This window comes from Ammospiza nelsoni, chromosome 15 (assembly GCF_027579445.1).
Source record: "Ammospiza nelsoni isolate bAmmNel1 chromosome 15, bAmmNel1.pri, whole genome shotgun sequence".
Lineage (NCBI taxonomy): Eukaryota > Metazoa > Chordata > Aves > Passeriformes > Passerellidae > Ammospiza > Ammospiza nelsoni.
Window position 1 is genome coordinate 7,291,236 of NC_080647.1, and position 14,160 is coordinate 7,305,395.

Here is a 14,160-nt window from a genome sequence, read left to right on the forward strand (position 1 = left end):
AGATTATTTTTGCTTCACCTTCATTTATTCTCGTGTTCATTTTAAAAATTAGGTAATTGCATGAAGTCATCTGAAATATAAGACCTCCTCCAGAGATTTTTTTTTTGCACCTGCACCTGATCCTCTGTCACATAGGTTAATTCCACAACACTGTGTCACCCAAATTCAGCATCAATTTCAACAAGCAAATATTTATTCAGCATCCAAGATGCAGTCTGTACACAGAATGACACCAAATTAAGATAAATTGATACTAACTGATCTAGGATTGAAGAGTGTGCAGAAAAAAGGTGGTACCAGTTTAACCAAATCTGTTTCAAAACCAGTGTTGTTAAACTGGAATAATTTCACTGTGAAGGGCAAATTTCACCTTTCAGATGTCTTGAATGCCTTTGGACCAAATTCCACTGCTTTCACTCCACACGGGACTACCTATTGAGATAGTGTGAGGTGATATTATGTCTTTTCTCACTGCTCTTTCAGGGCTATGTGCTCCCCCTGGGTTTTAGGAAGATTCAACAAATATTTATATGAGTCTTTTAATAGCCTTTTTCTTCAGTGTAAAACAACTGCTGAAGACCACTGTACATTATCCTAGTCTCTTACCCACCTTAATCAGGCAAGTGCTGCAGGTTTTGTCCTGGACTAGGTCAGATACACCAGTTTTGCATTATATATCTTTAAAGCGGGCACAAAGTGTCCCTTGGACCATGTGGTCTGCAGCCCTGGGCTTTGCGGGCTCACACTCCTTCTAATTCCTCCTAATCTGCTCATAAGCACCTCCAAAAGGGTTCTTCACACACCTCTCCAGTAATCTCTATCAATGCCTGCTTGCTCTTTGGATCTGATGCCAGATGGTATTAATATACCCATCACTGTAATTATCCAGACAAGCAAAGAGTGGCAGGAGCAATCCCAACTTCTCACTTTTCCCACTGATTCAGAGGCATACTTGAAAGAGCCCTTTCATCCCCATGGATCCTGTTCCCTGGAGTTGTCCCAGGCTGTCCTCATCAAAAGGGAATTTGATGTTTCAGCAGTTTCTCAGCCAGTTTCATGCTGGGAAAGAATCAGTGGTGATGGGGCAGTATCATTCATTCACCCTCCAACTGTTGCCCAGACACTTGGGACATGGCCAGGTGTCAGTCCCACATCAGGTCCTCCTTTAAAACCTTTCACAGGGCCGAGATCTATGTGTGAAATGGAAATTCTGCTGATGCCTTGTGACTTGAAGCCAGCCTGCCTTTTGTCTGGCTCCAAGATTTGCTGCAGTGAACAGCCTGGACAGGAGATTTCTGATGCCATGTGTTGGGAAGGAGGCACTCCTGAAAGCTTCCTGCACCCAGCTCTGTGCAAACACCTCCTGCCAAGTCCATCTGAATGCTATGTGGCATTTAGACGAAGTTTATTTAGCATCAGCCCACAGCAAAATGAAACTGTAAGGGATTATTTTGCAATTATCTTGCAAGTTGGGTCCCTTGAGTATCAGGGTCTTTGGCTCAAGCTTTTAAAGGCTGCCCAGTGTACCACACACCCAAAGAGCTTTGGGCAATGTTTGTATTCAGGGAGGCAAGATCTATAAGTAGAGATAAATGCAAGATCAGTTCAATAGCTGGAAAAATCAGAGCTCTTTTGAGCATCTCAGCCTTTCCATCTCCTATTATGGAGCAAGATGTTACACTTGCATCAAGTGTATTTGGATTTAGGAATGAACAGCAGTGATGCCACAGTGACAAGAAGGAAGACTTTGATGCCCACATCACAAAGAATATGCAAACTTGTTTTATTCCTTTGATTAGCTGCCCTCTGATATGTCAAGTCCATGAATAATCAAGCCTCATTTTCCAATTAGTTTACTCATCACCCCACTGCTCCATGCCTTCATTCATTTGCATACCCTGTACTAGATAAGGGTCTTATTCCATGAGGGGCTAGCAGGGCTTCCACCTCTCTCCCACCACAGCATTTCTTTGCTCCTTTCCCTGATATTTCCTTGCTCTTGGCTTTGCTTCTTCTCCCATGCAATGACCATCTCACTGCTCTGTGCCTTTCCAATCATTTTAAGACTTGTTTCCTCAGGGAGTAGAGTGGTGTCTTCCACACTGTCTCCTGGTGATACCTTTCGACTCCATAATCCAGTTTTACCCAGTCTCAAAGGAGAAGTCAAATTACCAAAGTTGCTGGTTTGCACATCTTATGGAAGTGGTGGAGGAGAGGGGCAGTTGGGGACAAAGCTGGAGCATCCACTTCATCTCTTTGATGACAAATGATGGGAAAAGTGGTTTTAAATGCCCTGGCCACAATCCTGTTTAGCCATCAGCTATTCCAGACAAGACAGACAATTCCATAAAGGAAAGCTGCAGCAGTTGGGCTGGTGATGATTGTGTTTGTTATTTTAATAAATATGTTATTTTCATCACACAGGAGGCTTTTCTGTGCTTATTTCATCTATCTTCTCCCCCTTCCTGCACAGATACTATAAGATGAATCACATTACAAGGAGACAAAGCAAACATAATGGCTCGTTTGCATTTCTTTTAATCAAGTTATTCTAATTGTGCTATTGTGCAAATAAGGTTTTCCCTCTCATCTGAAAAAGGCTTCATCCTGCCAGCAGCTGTGGGTGCCTCAGCAGCAGGGGTTACCCCAGCCCTGGCCAGGCTGCCACAGCCCAGCCTTGCCCATCTGCCCCAGGGGTTCAAGCTGCTGCACTCCTGCCCTTACCTGTACCCAGCAGTGACACTGGGACCTCCTCAGGCTGAACTGATATGAGACCTTGCTCCTCTCAGTAAGCTGGAGGCCTCAATACCTGCTAAAGCTCTGTTTTACCCACTGAGAGCCTGCTTATCTCAAAGCAGACGTGTGTTTTCTTTTTGTTGGAGCCAAGCAGTCACCATTTGCCAGCCAAATGCAGAGGTGAAATTCAGATGCTGTGGAAACAAAGGTTTTCAGGAAGTACACAGGGATGTGATGAGCAGCCCCAGCTGATGAGCTAACAGCAGTTTCCTAAAGCAGCAGAGATCAATCTAGGGCTTGAGGCACAAGGTGTTTTATTGATCTGTCTCTGGGCAAACACCCCGTGCCTTTGCATACCAACCCCTGATTTTCTGAACCTTCCCGTGGGTAATAAGAGAGGGTCAGCCCAAAATGAGATTCTTTACCAGCTCAGCTTGGCCCTGCTGTACTGGAGGGAGGCAGCTGCTGACAGGGTGGGCGCAGAGGAGACCAGCCAGGGGCAGAGGGCACTTGTGGGAGGGAGAAGAGGAGCAGTGGCCATACCCATGTGCTTGTCTGAGACATGGGTTGAGGGCATCCCCTGTGCCAGCAGAGAAGGGTCATGTGTGGGGAGTGGGAACAGGGATCATGAGTTTGGGGTGTCTGGGGATGCTGTGTGTGTAGAAGGGAGTGGAGATTTTTTTTTCACTGCTGTTACTGGGTGCTCAGTGCTTTTGCTTGACCTCTTAGCTTAAACCATCTGCCCTGCCAGCCATCGAATCTTGCCCGTGCTGTGAAACCTTAACAGCTCTGCTCTGTCCTACTTTTATCTAGTTCAGAGCAATTTTCATTTCTTTAGTGCCTAAGCAAATGTTTTGGGTCCCTGGATCAAAGCTGGAGAGCATCATTTACATACTGTGAGTGAGAAGGCAGCAGACTGGAGACCATCACTCATTACTGAAAGGATGATCATTGTTTGTTTAGCCCATTCCAAAATAATGGCTCTGCTGGGAACACCAACCCAGTATGCATCATATCTTTTATAGTATATATTAATTTAGTGTAGACATTGGGCCATTGTTATCGTCTCCATTTAATTCCCAGGTATTAGCATTGAGGATTGCTTTTAACTCACCACGCAGGATTGCTTTTAACTCACCACGCACCTTTGTTATTTCATAATGTAAAACAAATAAAACTCGAGGCAAACATTTTTAATATGAATGACTGTGAGAGAGCGATGGATATAAAGCACAGAAACATCTTTATAATTTTAAGGCTTGAATTTCAGAACACTGAGTTTTCATTAAATGGTGCAATCCATTCATTTTGGAGATCCAAATGGAAGTAAATGAACTCAGTAGTTCTCATGCCTAGAATCTTTGTGATAAAATTGCCTATTATTGTGAGTGTAAATGTTTTCAAAATATTGTGGACAACTGGAAAAAATACAGAAGACAGGAGAGGTTGCTCAAGGATGAAAACCGTAACGAAATTGCCTCCAAACACCACATGTACCTGCTGAAATTATTTAGAGAGAATTGCTTGAGAGGAGGGGAAAAAGAAGGCAAGTCTTTTTATTTTTAGGTTTTATGATTAATAAAGGTCTGGGGAGAGTGTTTACAAACTATTTTCTTTGCTGCCTGCTGTGCATAATAGAAAATTCAGCTCTAGGCTGATTGGCCAGGCAGAGAAGCAGAGGCATCACAAGGGACAGGGAAGCAAAAGCTGAGGTGCTGTGATGGGGAGGGGAAGGAGAAGCTCAGACATTTCCAGCCCTGCCTGAGATTGGGGGTTCCTGTGTAACATCAGTTAAATATTGGAGCAATCAATCAAATTGGGGGTGTCCAAACTCATGGTCCTGCCCCAGCTGCTTTTCCAGGAAAGACAGGACACTGACAGGAGATGGGATGAAAACCTCCTTTAGCTAGAAACCTCTTCTTTTTATTATTGCTTTTTTTCTTGCAAGGCTGCAGTTGCCACAGGCATTAATTGCCTCAACATCAGGTGCACCAAGAGGGAAAGGAAAGCCTGAGGGGCTCACTATGTTGTGCTCTACGGCCCTGCCAGGTCCTGGTACATGGTGTGGGGATGTGTCCCTGTGCAAGGGCACGGGGTGAACAGGGGGTGAGCACCCATGTGCTGCCACCCACGGGCCTCATTGAACAGCCACCAGCAGCTGGAGGGCTAAACAACATTTGCATACAAATATACACAGGACTGTAATCGGAGATAAATCCACAGAGTCCTTGTTGTTATTGTTTTATTTACAGAACACTCTCCTTGCGCAGAGAGGTTTTGAAATATGCTGACAGAGATAGCGCAGGTATTTGCCACCTGAAACAACAGAAACCACTTGGGGCGTCAAGAAAAGCAGTCGGTGCGCTACCTCTGCACCCAAAAACCCCAAACAAAACCAAAACACGGGGTGTTGGTGGGAGGGGAGGAGAGAGAGCGGACAGCTCGGTGCCCAAGGATGGGAGTGAGTGTGTGGGTGTGTGCGTGTGTGTGTGCGTGTGTGTGTGTATGTGTGTGTGTATGTGTGTGTGTGTGTGTGCGTGCGTGTGTGTGTGTGTGTATGTGTGTGTGTATGTGTGTGTGTGTATGCGTGTGTGTATGTGTGTGTGTATGTGTGTGTGTGTGTGCGTGTGTGTGTGTGCGTGTGTGTATGTGTGCGTGTGTGTGTGTGTGTGTGTGTGTATGTGTGTGTGTATGTGTGTGTGTGTGTGTGTGTATGTGTGTGTGTGTGTGTGTGTGTGTGCGTGTGTGTGTGCGTGTGTGTGTGTGTGTATGTGTGTGTGTGTGTGTGTGCGCGCTGGGCGGACGGGACGGTGACTCCGCGGCCGCTGACCGTGACCTGGCCGCTCCCTGCGAACGGCCCCGTCCGTCTGCGCCCCGCGGGCACGGCGGGCGCGGGGCACGGCACCGCTCCTGGGGCCGCCGCTCGCTCCGGCACGGGCACAGCAGGACGGAGCATCCCGGAGCGCCCCGGGCCGGCCACGCTCAGAGCACACTCGGTGCGGCCGCAGGTCCCGGTCCGTGCGTGGAGCGCGGTGCCCGTATGATCCCAGTCCTGGCGCCGTTGCCGGTGAAGTCAGAGTCCCGGTGCCGGTCCCATTCCCCGTCCCATTCTCGGGGCTGGTGCGGAGCGGCCTGGCGGGGCGGGGCCGTGCCGGTGCCAGTCCCGCTCCCGGTGCCGTCCCGGTGCCGGAGCGGCCGCGCGGGGCGGTCCCGGGGTTAGAGGAGGGGGCGGTGCCGGTGCTGTCCCGGTGCTGTCCGGGTGCCGGGGCCGGAGCGGCCGCGAGGGGCGGTGCCGGTGGGGGGGAGGAGGCGGTACCGGTGCTGTCCCGGTACCGTCGTCGGAGCGGCCGCGCGGGGCCGTCCCGGCGGGGGCGGGGGCGGGGCGGGCCCGTGAGGAGGCGCGGCCGCGGCGGGGCGGGCGGAGGAGCGGCGGGGCCGGGCGCGGGGGCTGCCGGGAAGGGCCGTGGGCAGCGGCGGGCGATGGCGGCGGCGCGGGTCCCGCCGCGGCGGAGGCGGCGGCGGCTGCGGAGGCTCTGAGCGGGGCGGCGGCGGCGATGCGCGGCGCTCCCGGCGACGATGGAGGACCGGTCCCACAAGGTGCTGCTGGCGCTGGTGATGCTCTTCCTCTTCGCCGTGATCGTGCTGCAGTACGTCTGCCCGGGCACCGAGTGCCAGCTGCTGCGGCTCCGCGCTCTCAGCCCCGCCGCCGCCGCCGACCCGTACCGGGCGGAGGACGAGACGCCGGCGCGTTTCGTTCCCCGCTTCAATTTCTCCGCCGACGACTTGCTGCGGCGGGTGGACTTCAACATCAAGGGCGACGACCTGATCGTGTTCCTGCACATCCAGAAGACGGGCGGCACCACCTTCGGGCGGCACCTGGTCCGCAACATCCAGCTGGAGCAGCCCTGCGAGTGCCGCGCCGGGCAGAAGAAGTGCACCTGCCACCGGCCCGGCAAGCGGGAGACCTGGCTCTTCTCCCGCTTCTCCACCGGCTGGAGCTGCGGGCTGCACGCCGACTGGACCGAGCTCACCAACTGCGTGCCCTCCGTGGTGGACAGCAAGAAGGAGGTGCGGCTCCGGCCCTCCAGGTGAGGCCGTGCCCGGGGAGCTCCCTGCGCTCTGCGGCGGCGGGACGGGCGATGGCCCGCGGGGCGCAGCCGTGCCGGAGATGCGGCGGGAGGGGGACGCGGTGTGAGCCCGGCATCCCGGCACGGAGCGGCTGGCACCGCGGGGTGGGCACAGCGTGCCCCGAGCTCTGCACAGCGGGCAAAGCTGCCCCGCTCCGCCGGCAGGGAGGTGATGGAAGGGTGATGGAAGCGATGTCCCGCCGGCTGTCGCGGTTGTGACCGCGGGCCGGGGGTGATGAGCCCGGTGACACAGGAGCAGGCCTGGCAGCCCCGCAGCCTGGGGACCCCCGAGCGGCTCTCGCAGGAGAGACGGTGCTTCGTTCGGCTGCCTGCGAGCTTCCCCCAGAGCTTTTCCATCTTTGGCTGTTCGGAGCTCCTACAGCTCCAGGGTGCGCCAAGAATTAATTGGTTGGTTTTGGGAGTGTTGGTGAGCCGCGGTATCTCCTTGGTGCCTGAAGTTTGGCTTCAGGATGGCGGCCATGCAAAGTAGAGGTTACTGTTATGGATGAGTTACTGCAAATATTTGCATTGTTCTTCAGCCCTAACCTTGACCATTTTGTGCTTGCATTTTGGATTTTAGTGGCACTGCTCTCTTTTTATCCCTGGATCTTCGAAGTTGCCAACCTCCCCTGACCATAGCAAGGGTGTTGCCTAAAAGTTGCCCCTGCCTTTGAGAAGCAGTGAGGACCTGCTTCCCCCTCTCCCAGAGCTCTTTGATCAGAGCCCACCTTCGGTTGTAACAGACTCAGGAGCTTGTCTGTGGCCGTACCGTGTAGCAGAACTGCTCAGGGTCTCAGCATCTTTTCCCCTTCTTTTGTGGGAATTTAGAAACTAGAGTATCACTCCTATTGCACTGAGACTAACGGCAGGTCCCTTTACAAAGAGGCTGCTGTTATATATCATGCTATCTGAAGTCAAGTCTAAGCACAGATTCACTTGTAATACAAAGCAATTTCTTTCTAGAATTCCTTTCATATAGTGTGACACTACACTGCCATCTAGTAGAAAAATGCTTAGCATCATTATGGTCCTGTACCCAAGGAGCAGCTCTTCATCAGACTTGGCTATTGTGATTCCTGCTCTTTTGTCTTCCCTACTGCTTTAAATTTTAATTGTCTAATTTTTGTGACATCCCATTTGCTAACATCAGGACCAATTCCTTGCCCTCTGGATCTATTATTCTCCTGGTTTCAGGCTGCTGAGCCTTGCAGCTATGCAGTTTATTTTACCTGTCCTATAAACATGTTGTTTGTCAGCAGAAATGTAAATCACATAACATGTGCTCTGTTTTGCTGTACTGCTTCCAGTGTTCCTCTTCCTCCAGAGATGGGCCTGGCCTGCAGTGTTGTACCTGTGGGTCAGGGATTTCCTTCCTTTCCTGTCTGTGCTTTGGTCTTAGCTGTGCTCTCCAGAAAAAGGGGAGGCTCCTTGTCCTGAACCCACCACCTGAGGGGAAAGGGAGCATCAGGCTCAGAGAGCTGGGACTTTGTCTGCAGCTTTTGGCTTTGTATTTTTTTTCCTTTGTTGGATGCCAGACATGCTTTCCTGAGTTGGAATAGGAGCAGTGCATGTTCTTGCTCAGGAGTTCAGAGTGATGGCTTCTCATTCTATAAACAATGTCTGCTGTCACAGCTGACTTTTGAGAGGTCGCTGGGACTTGTGGTTTGGGATTGAAGCCAGGAGAGAGGGAGGAAAATGAAGCTTTGATGATTTTGTGTTAGGTAGAGGTCTACTCTCTCAAAGCCTTCCAAATGATATTATACTTTTAATAGCCTAATTACACAGCTTGCTGAATAGCTACAGTTATTCTCCAAAAAAATGTCTTGACAAGCAATTATTTGGACTGCAATTTCTAAATGTTTAAAAAATACAGGAAGAGAAGTTCTTAAATGAACAATAGTCCTTTCAAGTCTTTCTGCCCATTTTAATACCTCATCTTTAATTTTAGTTTGTGCTCTCGATTTAGCGGTGGTTCAGCTGACAACTGGTTAATTAGCAGCTCTACCTACTGCCAGTAGCAGACAGGAAGTCTAAGCCCTTTCTGGGCAGATAAAAGCTGCTTTCAGAGCAGCAGTAGGTGTGGGATGGGGGTGTCTAAGCTGGGGAGCCGTGCTGGCTCCAGGTGGGGTCAGCCTGGCTATTCCTGAGGTTTTTAGAGGGAGGCCTGACCATCCTGGGTCATGTGTGCTGGTGGGAAGGGAAAGGAACTCACAGCCCTGAGGGAAGGGGAAGCAGCTTGGAGGAGTGCAGGGCCCATTTGGGGAGCGTTGTGAGGGCAGGGAGAAGAATTCTATCAGGAGCAGAGAAGAATTTTCTCAAGCGAACCTTGTCTTGATAAGGGTAGGAATTTACAGAGAAGGCATTTATAGTTGAGGTGATTGAAAAGTGAGACCTGTTGTAAGAGTGATTTGAACTCCTTGGCAGCTGCATCGAGCAATCTGTAGTTACTGTCTTGGGGCTGTGTAGCCTTGTCTGGAAATACCCAAATCTTCCATCAAACCTTTTAGCTTGCACCTATGTGTGATTACTTTGCACAGGTGTTTGTCTTTTCAGGTGTGGCGAGTCTGCCTGTCAGATTGCTGGTTACTGGGCTGGTCTCTAGGGGCCTCTTGTTTTCTTTAAAAGTTGAGTCTTTGTTACTCTAGAGGAAGCTCTGTCCTGGACCATGCAATGCTCAGCACCAGGTACAGAGATCTCTGTGCCAGGATGGGATGGGATCAGCCTGGAGGGTGTACACATGACAACCTTGCTGCCTGCAGCAGTCATCCTGCAGTATCTGCTCTTAATTCTGTTAGTAGCCTGCTCCATCAGCCCTGCTCACCACTGCAGCATCCAGAAATTACAGAAGAGGGAAGGGGGAAGGTATAGGCAAAATTGATGTTTTCTGTGCTCTGGGTCTGCCACTTGGGAGGTGCGTGGAATGGGCTGATGGTGGTGGCAGAAAGGAGGGGTTTGTCTCAGCTTCTTGGCACCAGTGGTGAGAAAGGAGAAATGTGCTTTTTCCTGGTCATGAGTGACTGACTTGGGTCACTTGATTGATTGTGGAAGTCTCAAAGCTTTTGGCACACTGAGCAGAGGCGGCATCCAAAGTAACTGTGCATCACAGGACTGAGATTTCTCTCAGCTCTGGCTAATTATTATGGGAAGTGTCTACTGAAGTTGTCTATAGCAGTAAATCCAGTGGCACCATTGCAAGAAACAAAAGGCCTTGGGGTTAGACAGGAAACTGTAATAAGACATAGGAGCAAAAACAGGTACTAGGATTCTTAAGTGATGTCATGGCTTTGTCTCCTCCTTGGGTGAGAGATGTGCTTGTGGTTGAAGGTCAGGCTGTATTTGATGTTCCTCCTGGGTGGCATTAAAGGAAGGAGATGTTCCCTGTTGAAAGGAGAACGAGCTTGTAGAGCTGCCTCTGGAGCCAGAAAGTCTGAGATTGGAGGAAACTGTGCTGCTGGTACAAGCCTGTTGGACCAGGTTGGTGCCTGCTGGCTTTTGGGAGGCCTGATGTTGGCACCAGGCTTTTTGGGAGGCCTGGTGTTGGCACCAGGCTGCTGTGATGTGGGGCAGAGGCTGCTGGCAATGCATGGGTGTTCTTATCTTGTCCCTGCGTGTTACTGCAACCCTTCCAAGCTGAGTCTTACAAAAATCTGAAAAAAAAAGGTTGAAACATTTCCTAGCAAACTGGAAACACAGTGTGTGTCTCTGTTGGCTGAACAGATTAATCCACGTGCTCTTGAAAATGTGGAGTCATCTACTCTGAGCTCTGCACTACTGGCTCTAACTGAGGTGGGGTTAGTTTAGTTTTTAGTTTTCCCACAGTGAGTTTTTGTTATGGTGCAGTGTGTAGGTAGCTACAAAGGTCTTGGTAACAGCTTCCCAGTGAACTGCTTTGGTGTGGAGGGGGAAAACCATCCATAGCACTGCCAAGGGAGAGAAAATTCATTTGTAGGATTTGGTTCTTAGCAGCCTTTGAGTGTGCCTCTCCCTGCTGCAGAGCTGTTACATAGCTGTGCAAGTGGATGAACTCAGTGTTTCACCTGCAGTGGTGGAAGTTGGGGAATAGTTAAGCCCCATAGATCAGCACTAAACCCCTTGTAGGCTGAAGAGATGCTTTAGGGTCCCATGGTGCCCCAAGACTTTGGGTGGATAATGTAGGCCACAGCAGGAACAGGACAATTCAGAACCTCTGGAGCTGGTGGAGCAGACACCATTTCCCAGGATAGAGTCCCCCAGTGCTGGGGTGGAGCCTGGGGGGCTCCTCGGGGAGTGAGGGGAGCAGCCCAGCTGAGCTGGAGGGTGAGTGAGCAGATGGGGTGACCTGCTGGAACTTGGGCTCTGGCCAGAGCACCAGGAGGGGGCCTGCCCTTGAAATACACATCACGAAACTCCCCAGGAAAAACTGAGCAACAATTATAAGGCAAAAAAACCCCAAAACAACAAATCACCAAAACCACCAAAAAAACCCCCAAAACAACAAACAACCGAAAAACCCAAAACCCAGAGCTTTTGCAGAGATGCTGCCAGGCCCGAGTGGCTCTAAGCTGCTTCATTGATCAGCAAGATTTCCTGATGCCCCTGCTTGTTTCAGCCTGCTGGTTGCAGGGTGGGATTTGCTATCTTACCCCCCATAAACCTGCACCTCCAGCAGCTGAATTTTCCTGCATGGCACCTGTTGGGACCAAAGCAATATGAGCAGTGGCCCAGCCTAGAGGTGAAAAATGGGTTTTGAGGAGTAGGGCAGGGCACTATTTTCATAAGTACAAGTGTTTCTTTCACCTAATCCCATTACAAGGACTAACCTTGAAAGGCTTGGTTATAAACTTAAGTTCATGGGTTTTTTAGATTTGGACTGTAGGACTTGTAAAGCTCTCTAAATTGATATTGCTGGTTTTGCAGATAAAGGGTTGGACTTCTTAAAGGGATTAAAAAATAATTTTTCATATTAGGTCTCTTCAGTTCTCTAAGTCTTTAATAAGGTGCAAATTTACTTCCAGTTATTTGAAAGTATATGTTTCATACTGCCTTTAACTTGAAATTTGAGAATTTCTTGTGGGTAGAGGGAAGGCATTAATTGTTGCAGGAATAACCCCCAGTGATTGCAGTAGAGCAAGATACGAGGCACAGGTGTTATACCTTAAATTGTTTATTCCATATGTTATCTGAGCTGATCCTCCCTAAAGAAGAGAGTGGGAATTTGAACACTGTGGCATGGTGCTGCTGTACTAAGAATTGATAACTTTTTATTAAAAGGGTACTTTTCTGTTAATTTTTCTTTTGGAATTTATAAATATTCAAATTAAACTATAAATAAATGCTTTGACTGTATTAAAATAGACACAGATTGTGCCTTGTGATCCCTCTTGATAACTTTATAACCTTTAATAAAGGTTATCAAAGGCGCTTGGAAGTCAGGCGTTACCAATAAGTTATTTTTATTAAAAGACAGATTTTTTAAGTTTAACAAGTCGAGCGTTGGTTCTGAGACATATTAACTGAGATTAATTTGTGCTTCATTTATTTAATCTGAATTGTCAGGAATCATGTTCTCTACTGATGTAAATGTCGGCAAAAAGGACTTATTAGTAGATTTGATTGCTTTTTAAATTTAACTAGCAGAGATGCACTGGCATGCCTAAGAGAATTGGTCTGTTTCTGTGAGCAGTTCAGTGCCTAATGAATCACTTCAATGTACTTTTCTGAAGGAAAGCAGAGCAATTTAAATGTGCAATGCATTGATTTACCTCAAATGGATTAGGCCTCTGTGTGCAATCCTTTGCATTAATTTACTTTCTCCACAACTGTAATAATAAAGGCAGCATTTCTGTACGGCTTCAGCCCAAATTAGCTCACGTAACTTGCTAGAAAGCAAAAATCATTGATATGTGGCTGAAAATGGGATGTTGGAATGGGTCTTTCTGAGAAGACATAGGCTTTGGGAATTGCAGCCAAGGGCAGGACGACTGGGCTGGATGGAACCCATGTCAAATGAACCTTGTGTCAAAGGTTTTCTTGACATTTTAATGGAAAAAATTTATATGTATATATATATGAGTTTGTGATTTGGTGCAACTCTAAGATTTTGGTGATGTGGACAAGTTTGTCTTTTTTAAGTTACTGAAGAAATAATACAAAATCTTGTAACTCCAGCATATTCAGCTTATTTTATTCCTGCAGTAACTTTTCAGTCATCCCTTCCCCTCCCATAAGCTCAACCAGCTGAGCAGCCAAGCGACCAGGCACAAAACTCTTGGTAATTCCCTTATTTAACCACTTTGCTGCAGCAATGGTGCCTGGGCTTTGTTTCACTCGGCAGGGATTACTGTGGGTGAGCAGCCCTCAGCCATTTTTGGAATTATCCTTGTAGGCTCCTTACATACTTGTGAGGATTAATCTCCTTTCCCTTCTCGATCAGTTAATTCCCATTGCTGGAGAGCTGCCTGCCCAGATGCAAATAGGCAGGGAAGCAAAGCTGTGGAGCATCCCCAGCTGCTGCCTTCATCCCTTGGGAGCCTTTTTTGCTGCTCCCAGTTTGGGGATGGAATTCTTGCCTGAGCAGTGCCTGTCTCTGCAGCATTTTGGGTGGCAGCAAAGCTGATAAGGAGAGGAGATGTGGGATTCTCCTTCTCTATGGGATGATGGAGGCAGCACAGTGACTGGGGTGGGGGGAAAATGCCATTCCTGCCTCCTCCTTCCTCCTCCTCTTCTTCCTTGGCAGCTGGCAAGCGTGGATTATTGTTTGTGATTGACTTGCTGATGCTGGCAATTGTACATTGTGTTCTGGGACTAACAGGGTAGCACCGAGTTATTCAGGCGTTATTGAAACGAATCACATTTGTGATGAGTAATAAGTAGGAGACTTTGGTATTTATGAATAATTAACACGGTAAAGTTTTTCTTAGACATGAAGAAATTATTTAATTTCTACTGTGAACACTCTGTAAAATTAATGAAAGATAATTGCATTTGCTAATGTGAGACTAAGAAGCCAAAGCAATCCATTCTTTTGCATTTAAGTTCATACTGCTGATGTAAACAGCCAATGTAGATTTCCTTTAATATGTTTTCCTTGGGTGGGACCTGTGTTTAACATCGAGTGGGGTGGGTTTTGTGGAAATAGAAGGTCTAAACACTTAATGTGCTGTTGCCTTTTGCATCCACTCCCATATCTCTGGGTGGATAGTGAATATATGCATATAACAAGATAATGTTTTTGAATAAGTGGCAATTAGGACCAGCTTTCTTTCTTCTTCCCTGACTTTAGCCTTCTTTGTCAGCTGTTCATGCTTTTAAAGACAGA

General features: G+C 48.5%; 1 protein-coding gene across 1 annotated transcript in view; it reads left to right on the forward strand.

The window, feature by feature from the left end:
- Window positions 1-6,208: 6,208 nt before the first annotated feature.
- The window catches only part of HS6ST2 (heparan sulfate 6-O-sulfotransferase 2), a 125,615-nt gene continuing 117,663 nt past the window's right edge, over window positions 6,209-14,160 (forward strand). The window contains exon 1 of the mRNA XM_059483102.1: window positions 6,209-6,824. Coding sequence (XP_059339085.1) covers window positions 6,313-6,824 — 512 coding nt within the window. The 5' untranslated portion in view covers window positions 6,209-6,312. The remainder of the gene's footprint in view (window positions 6,825-14,160) is intronic.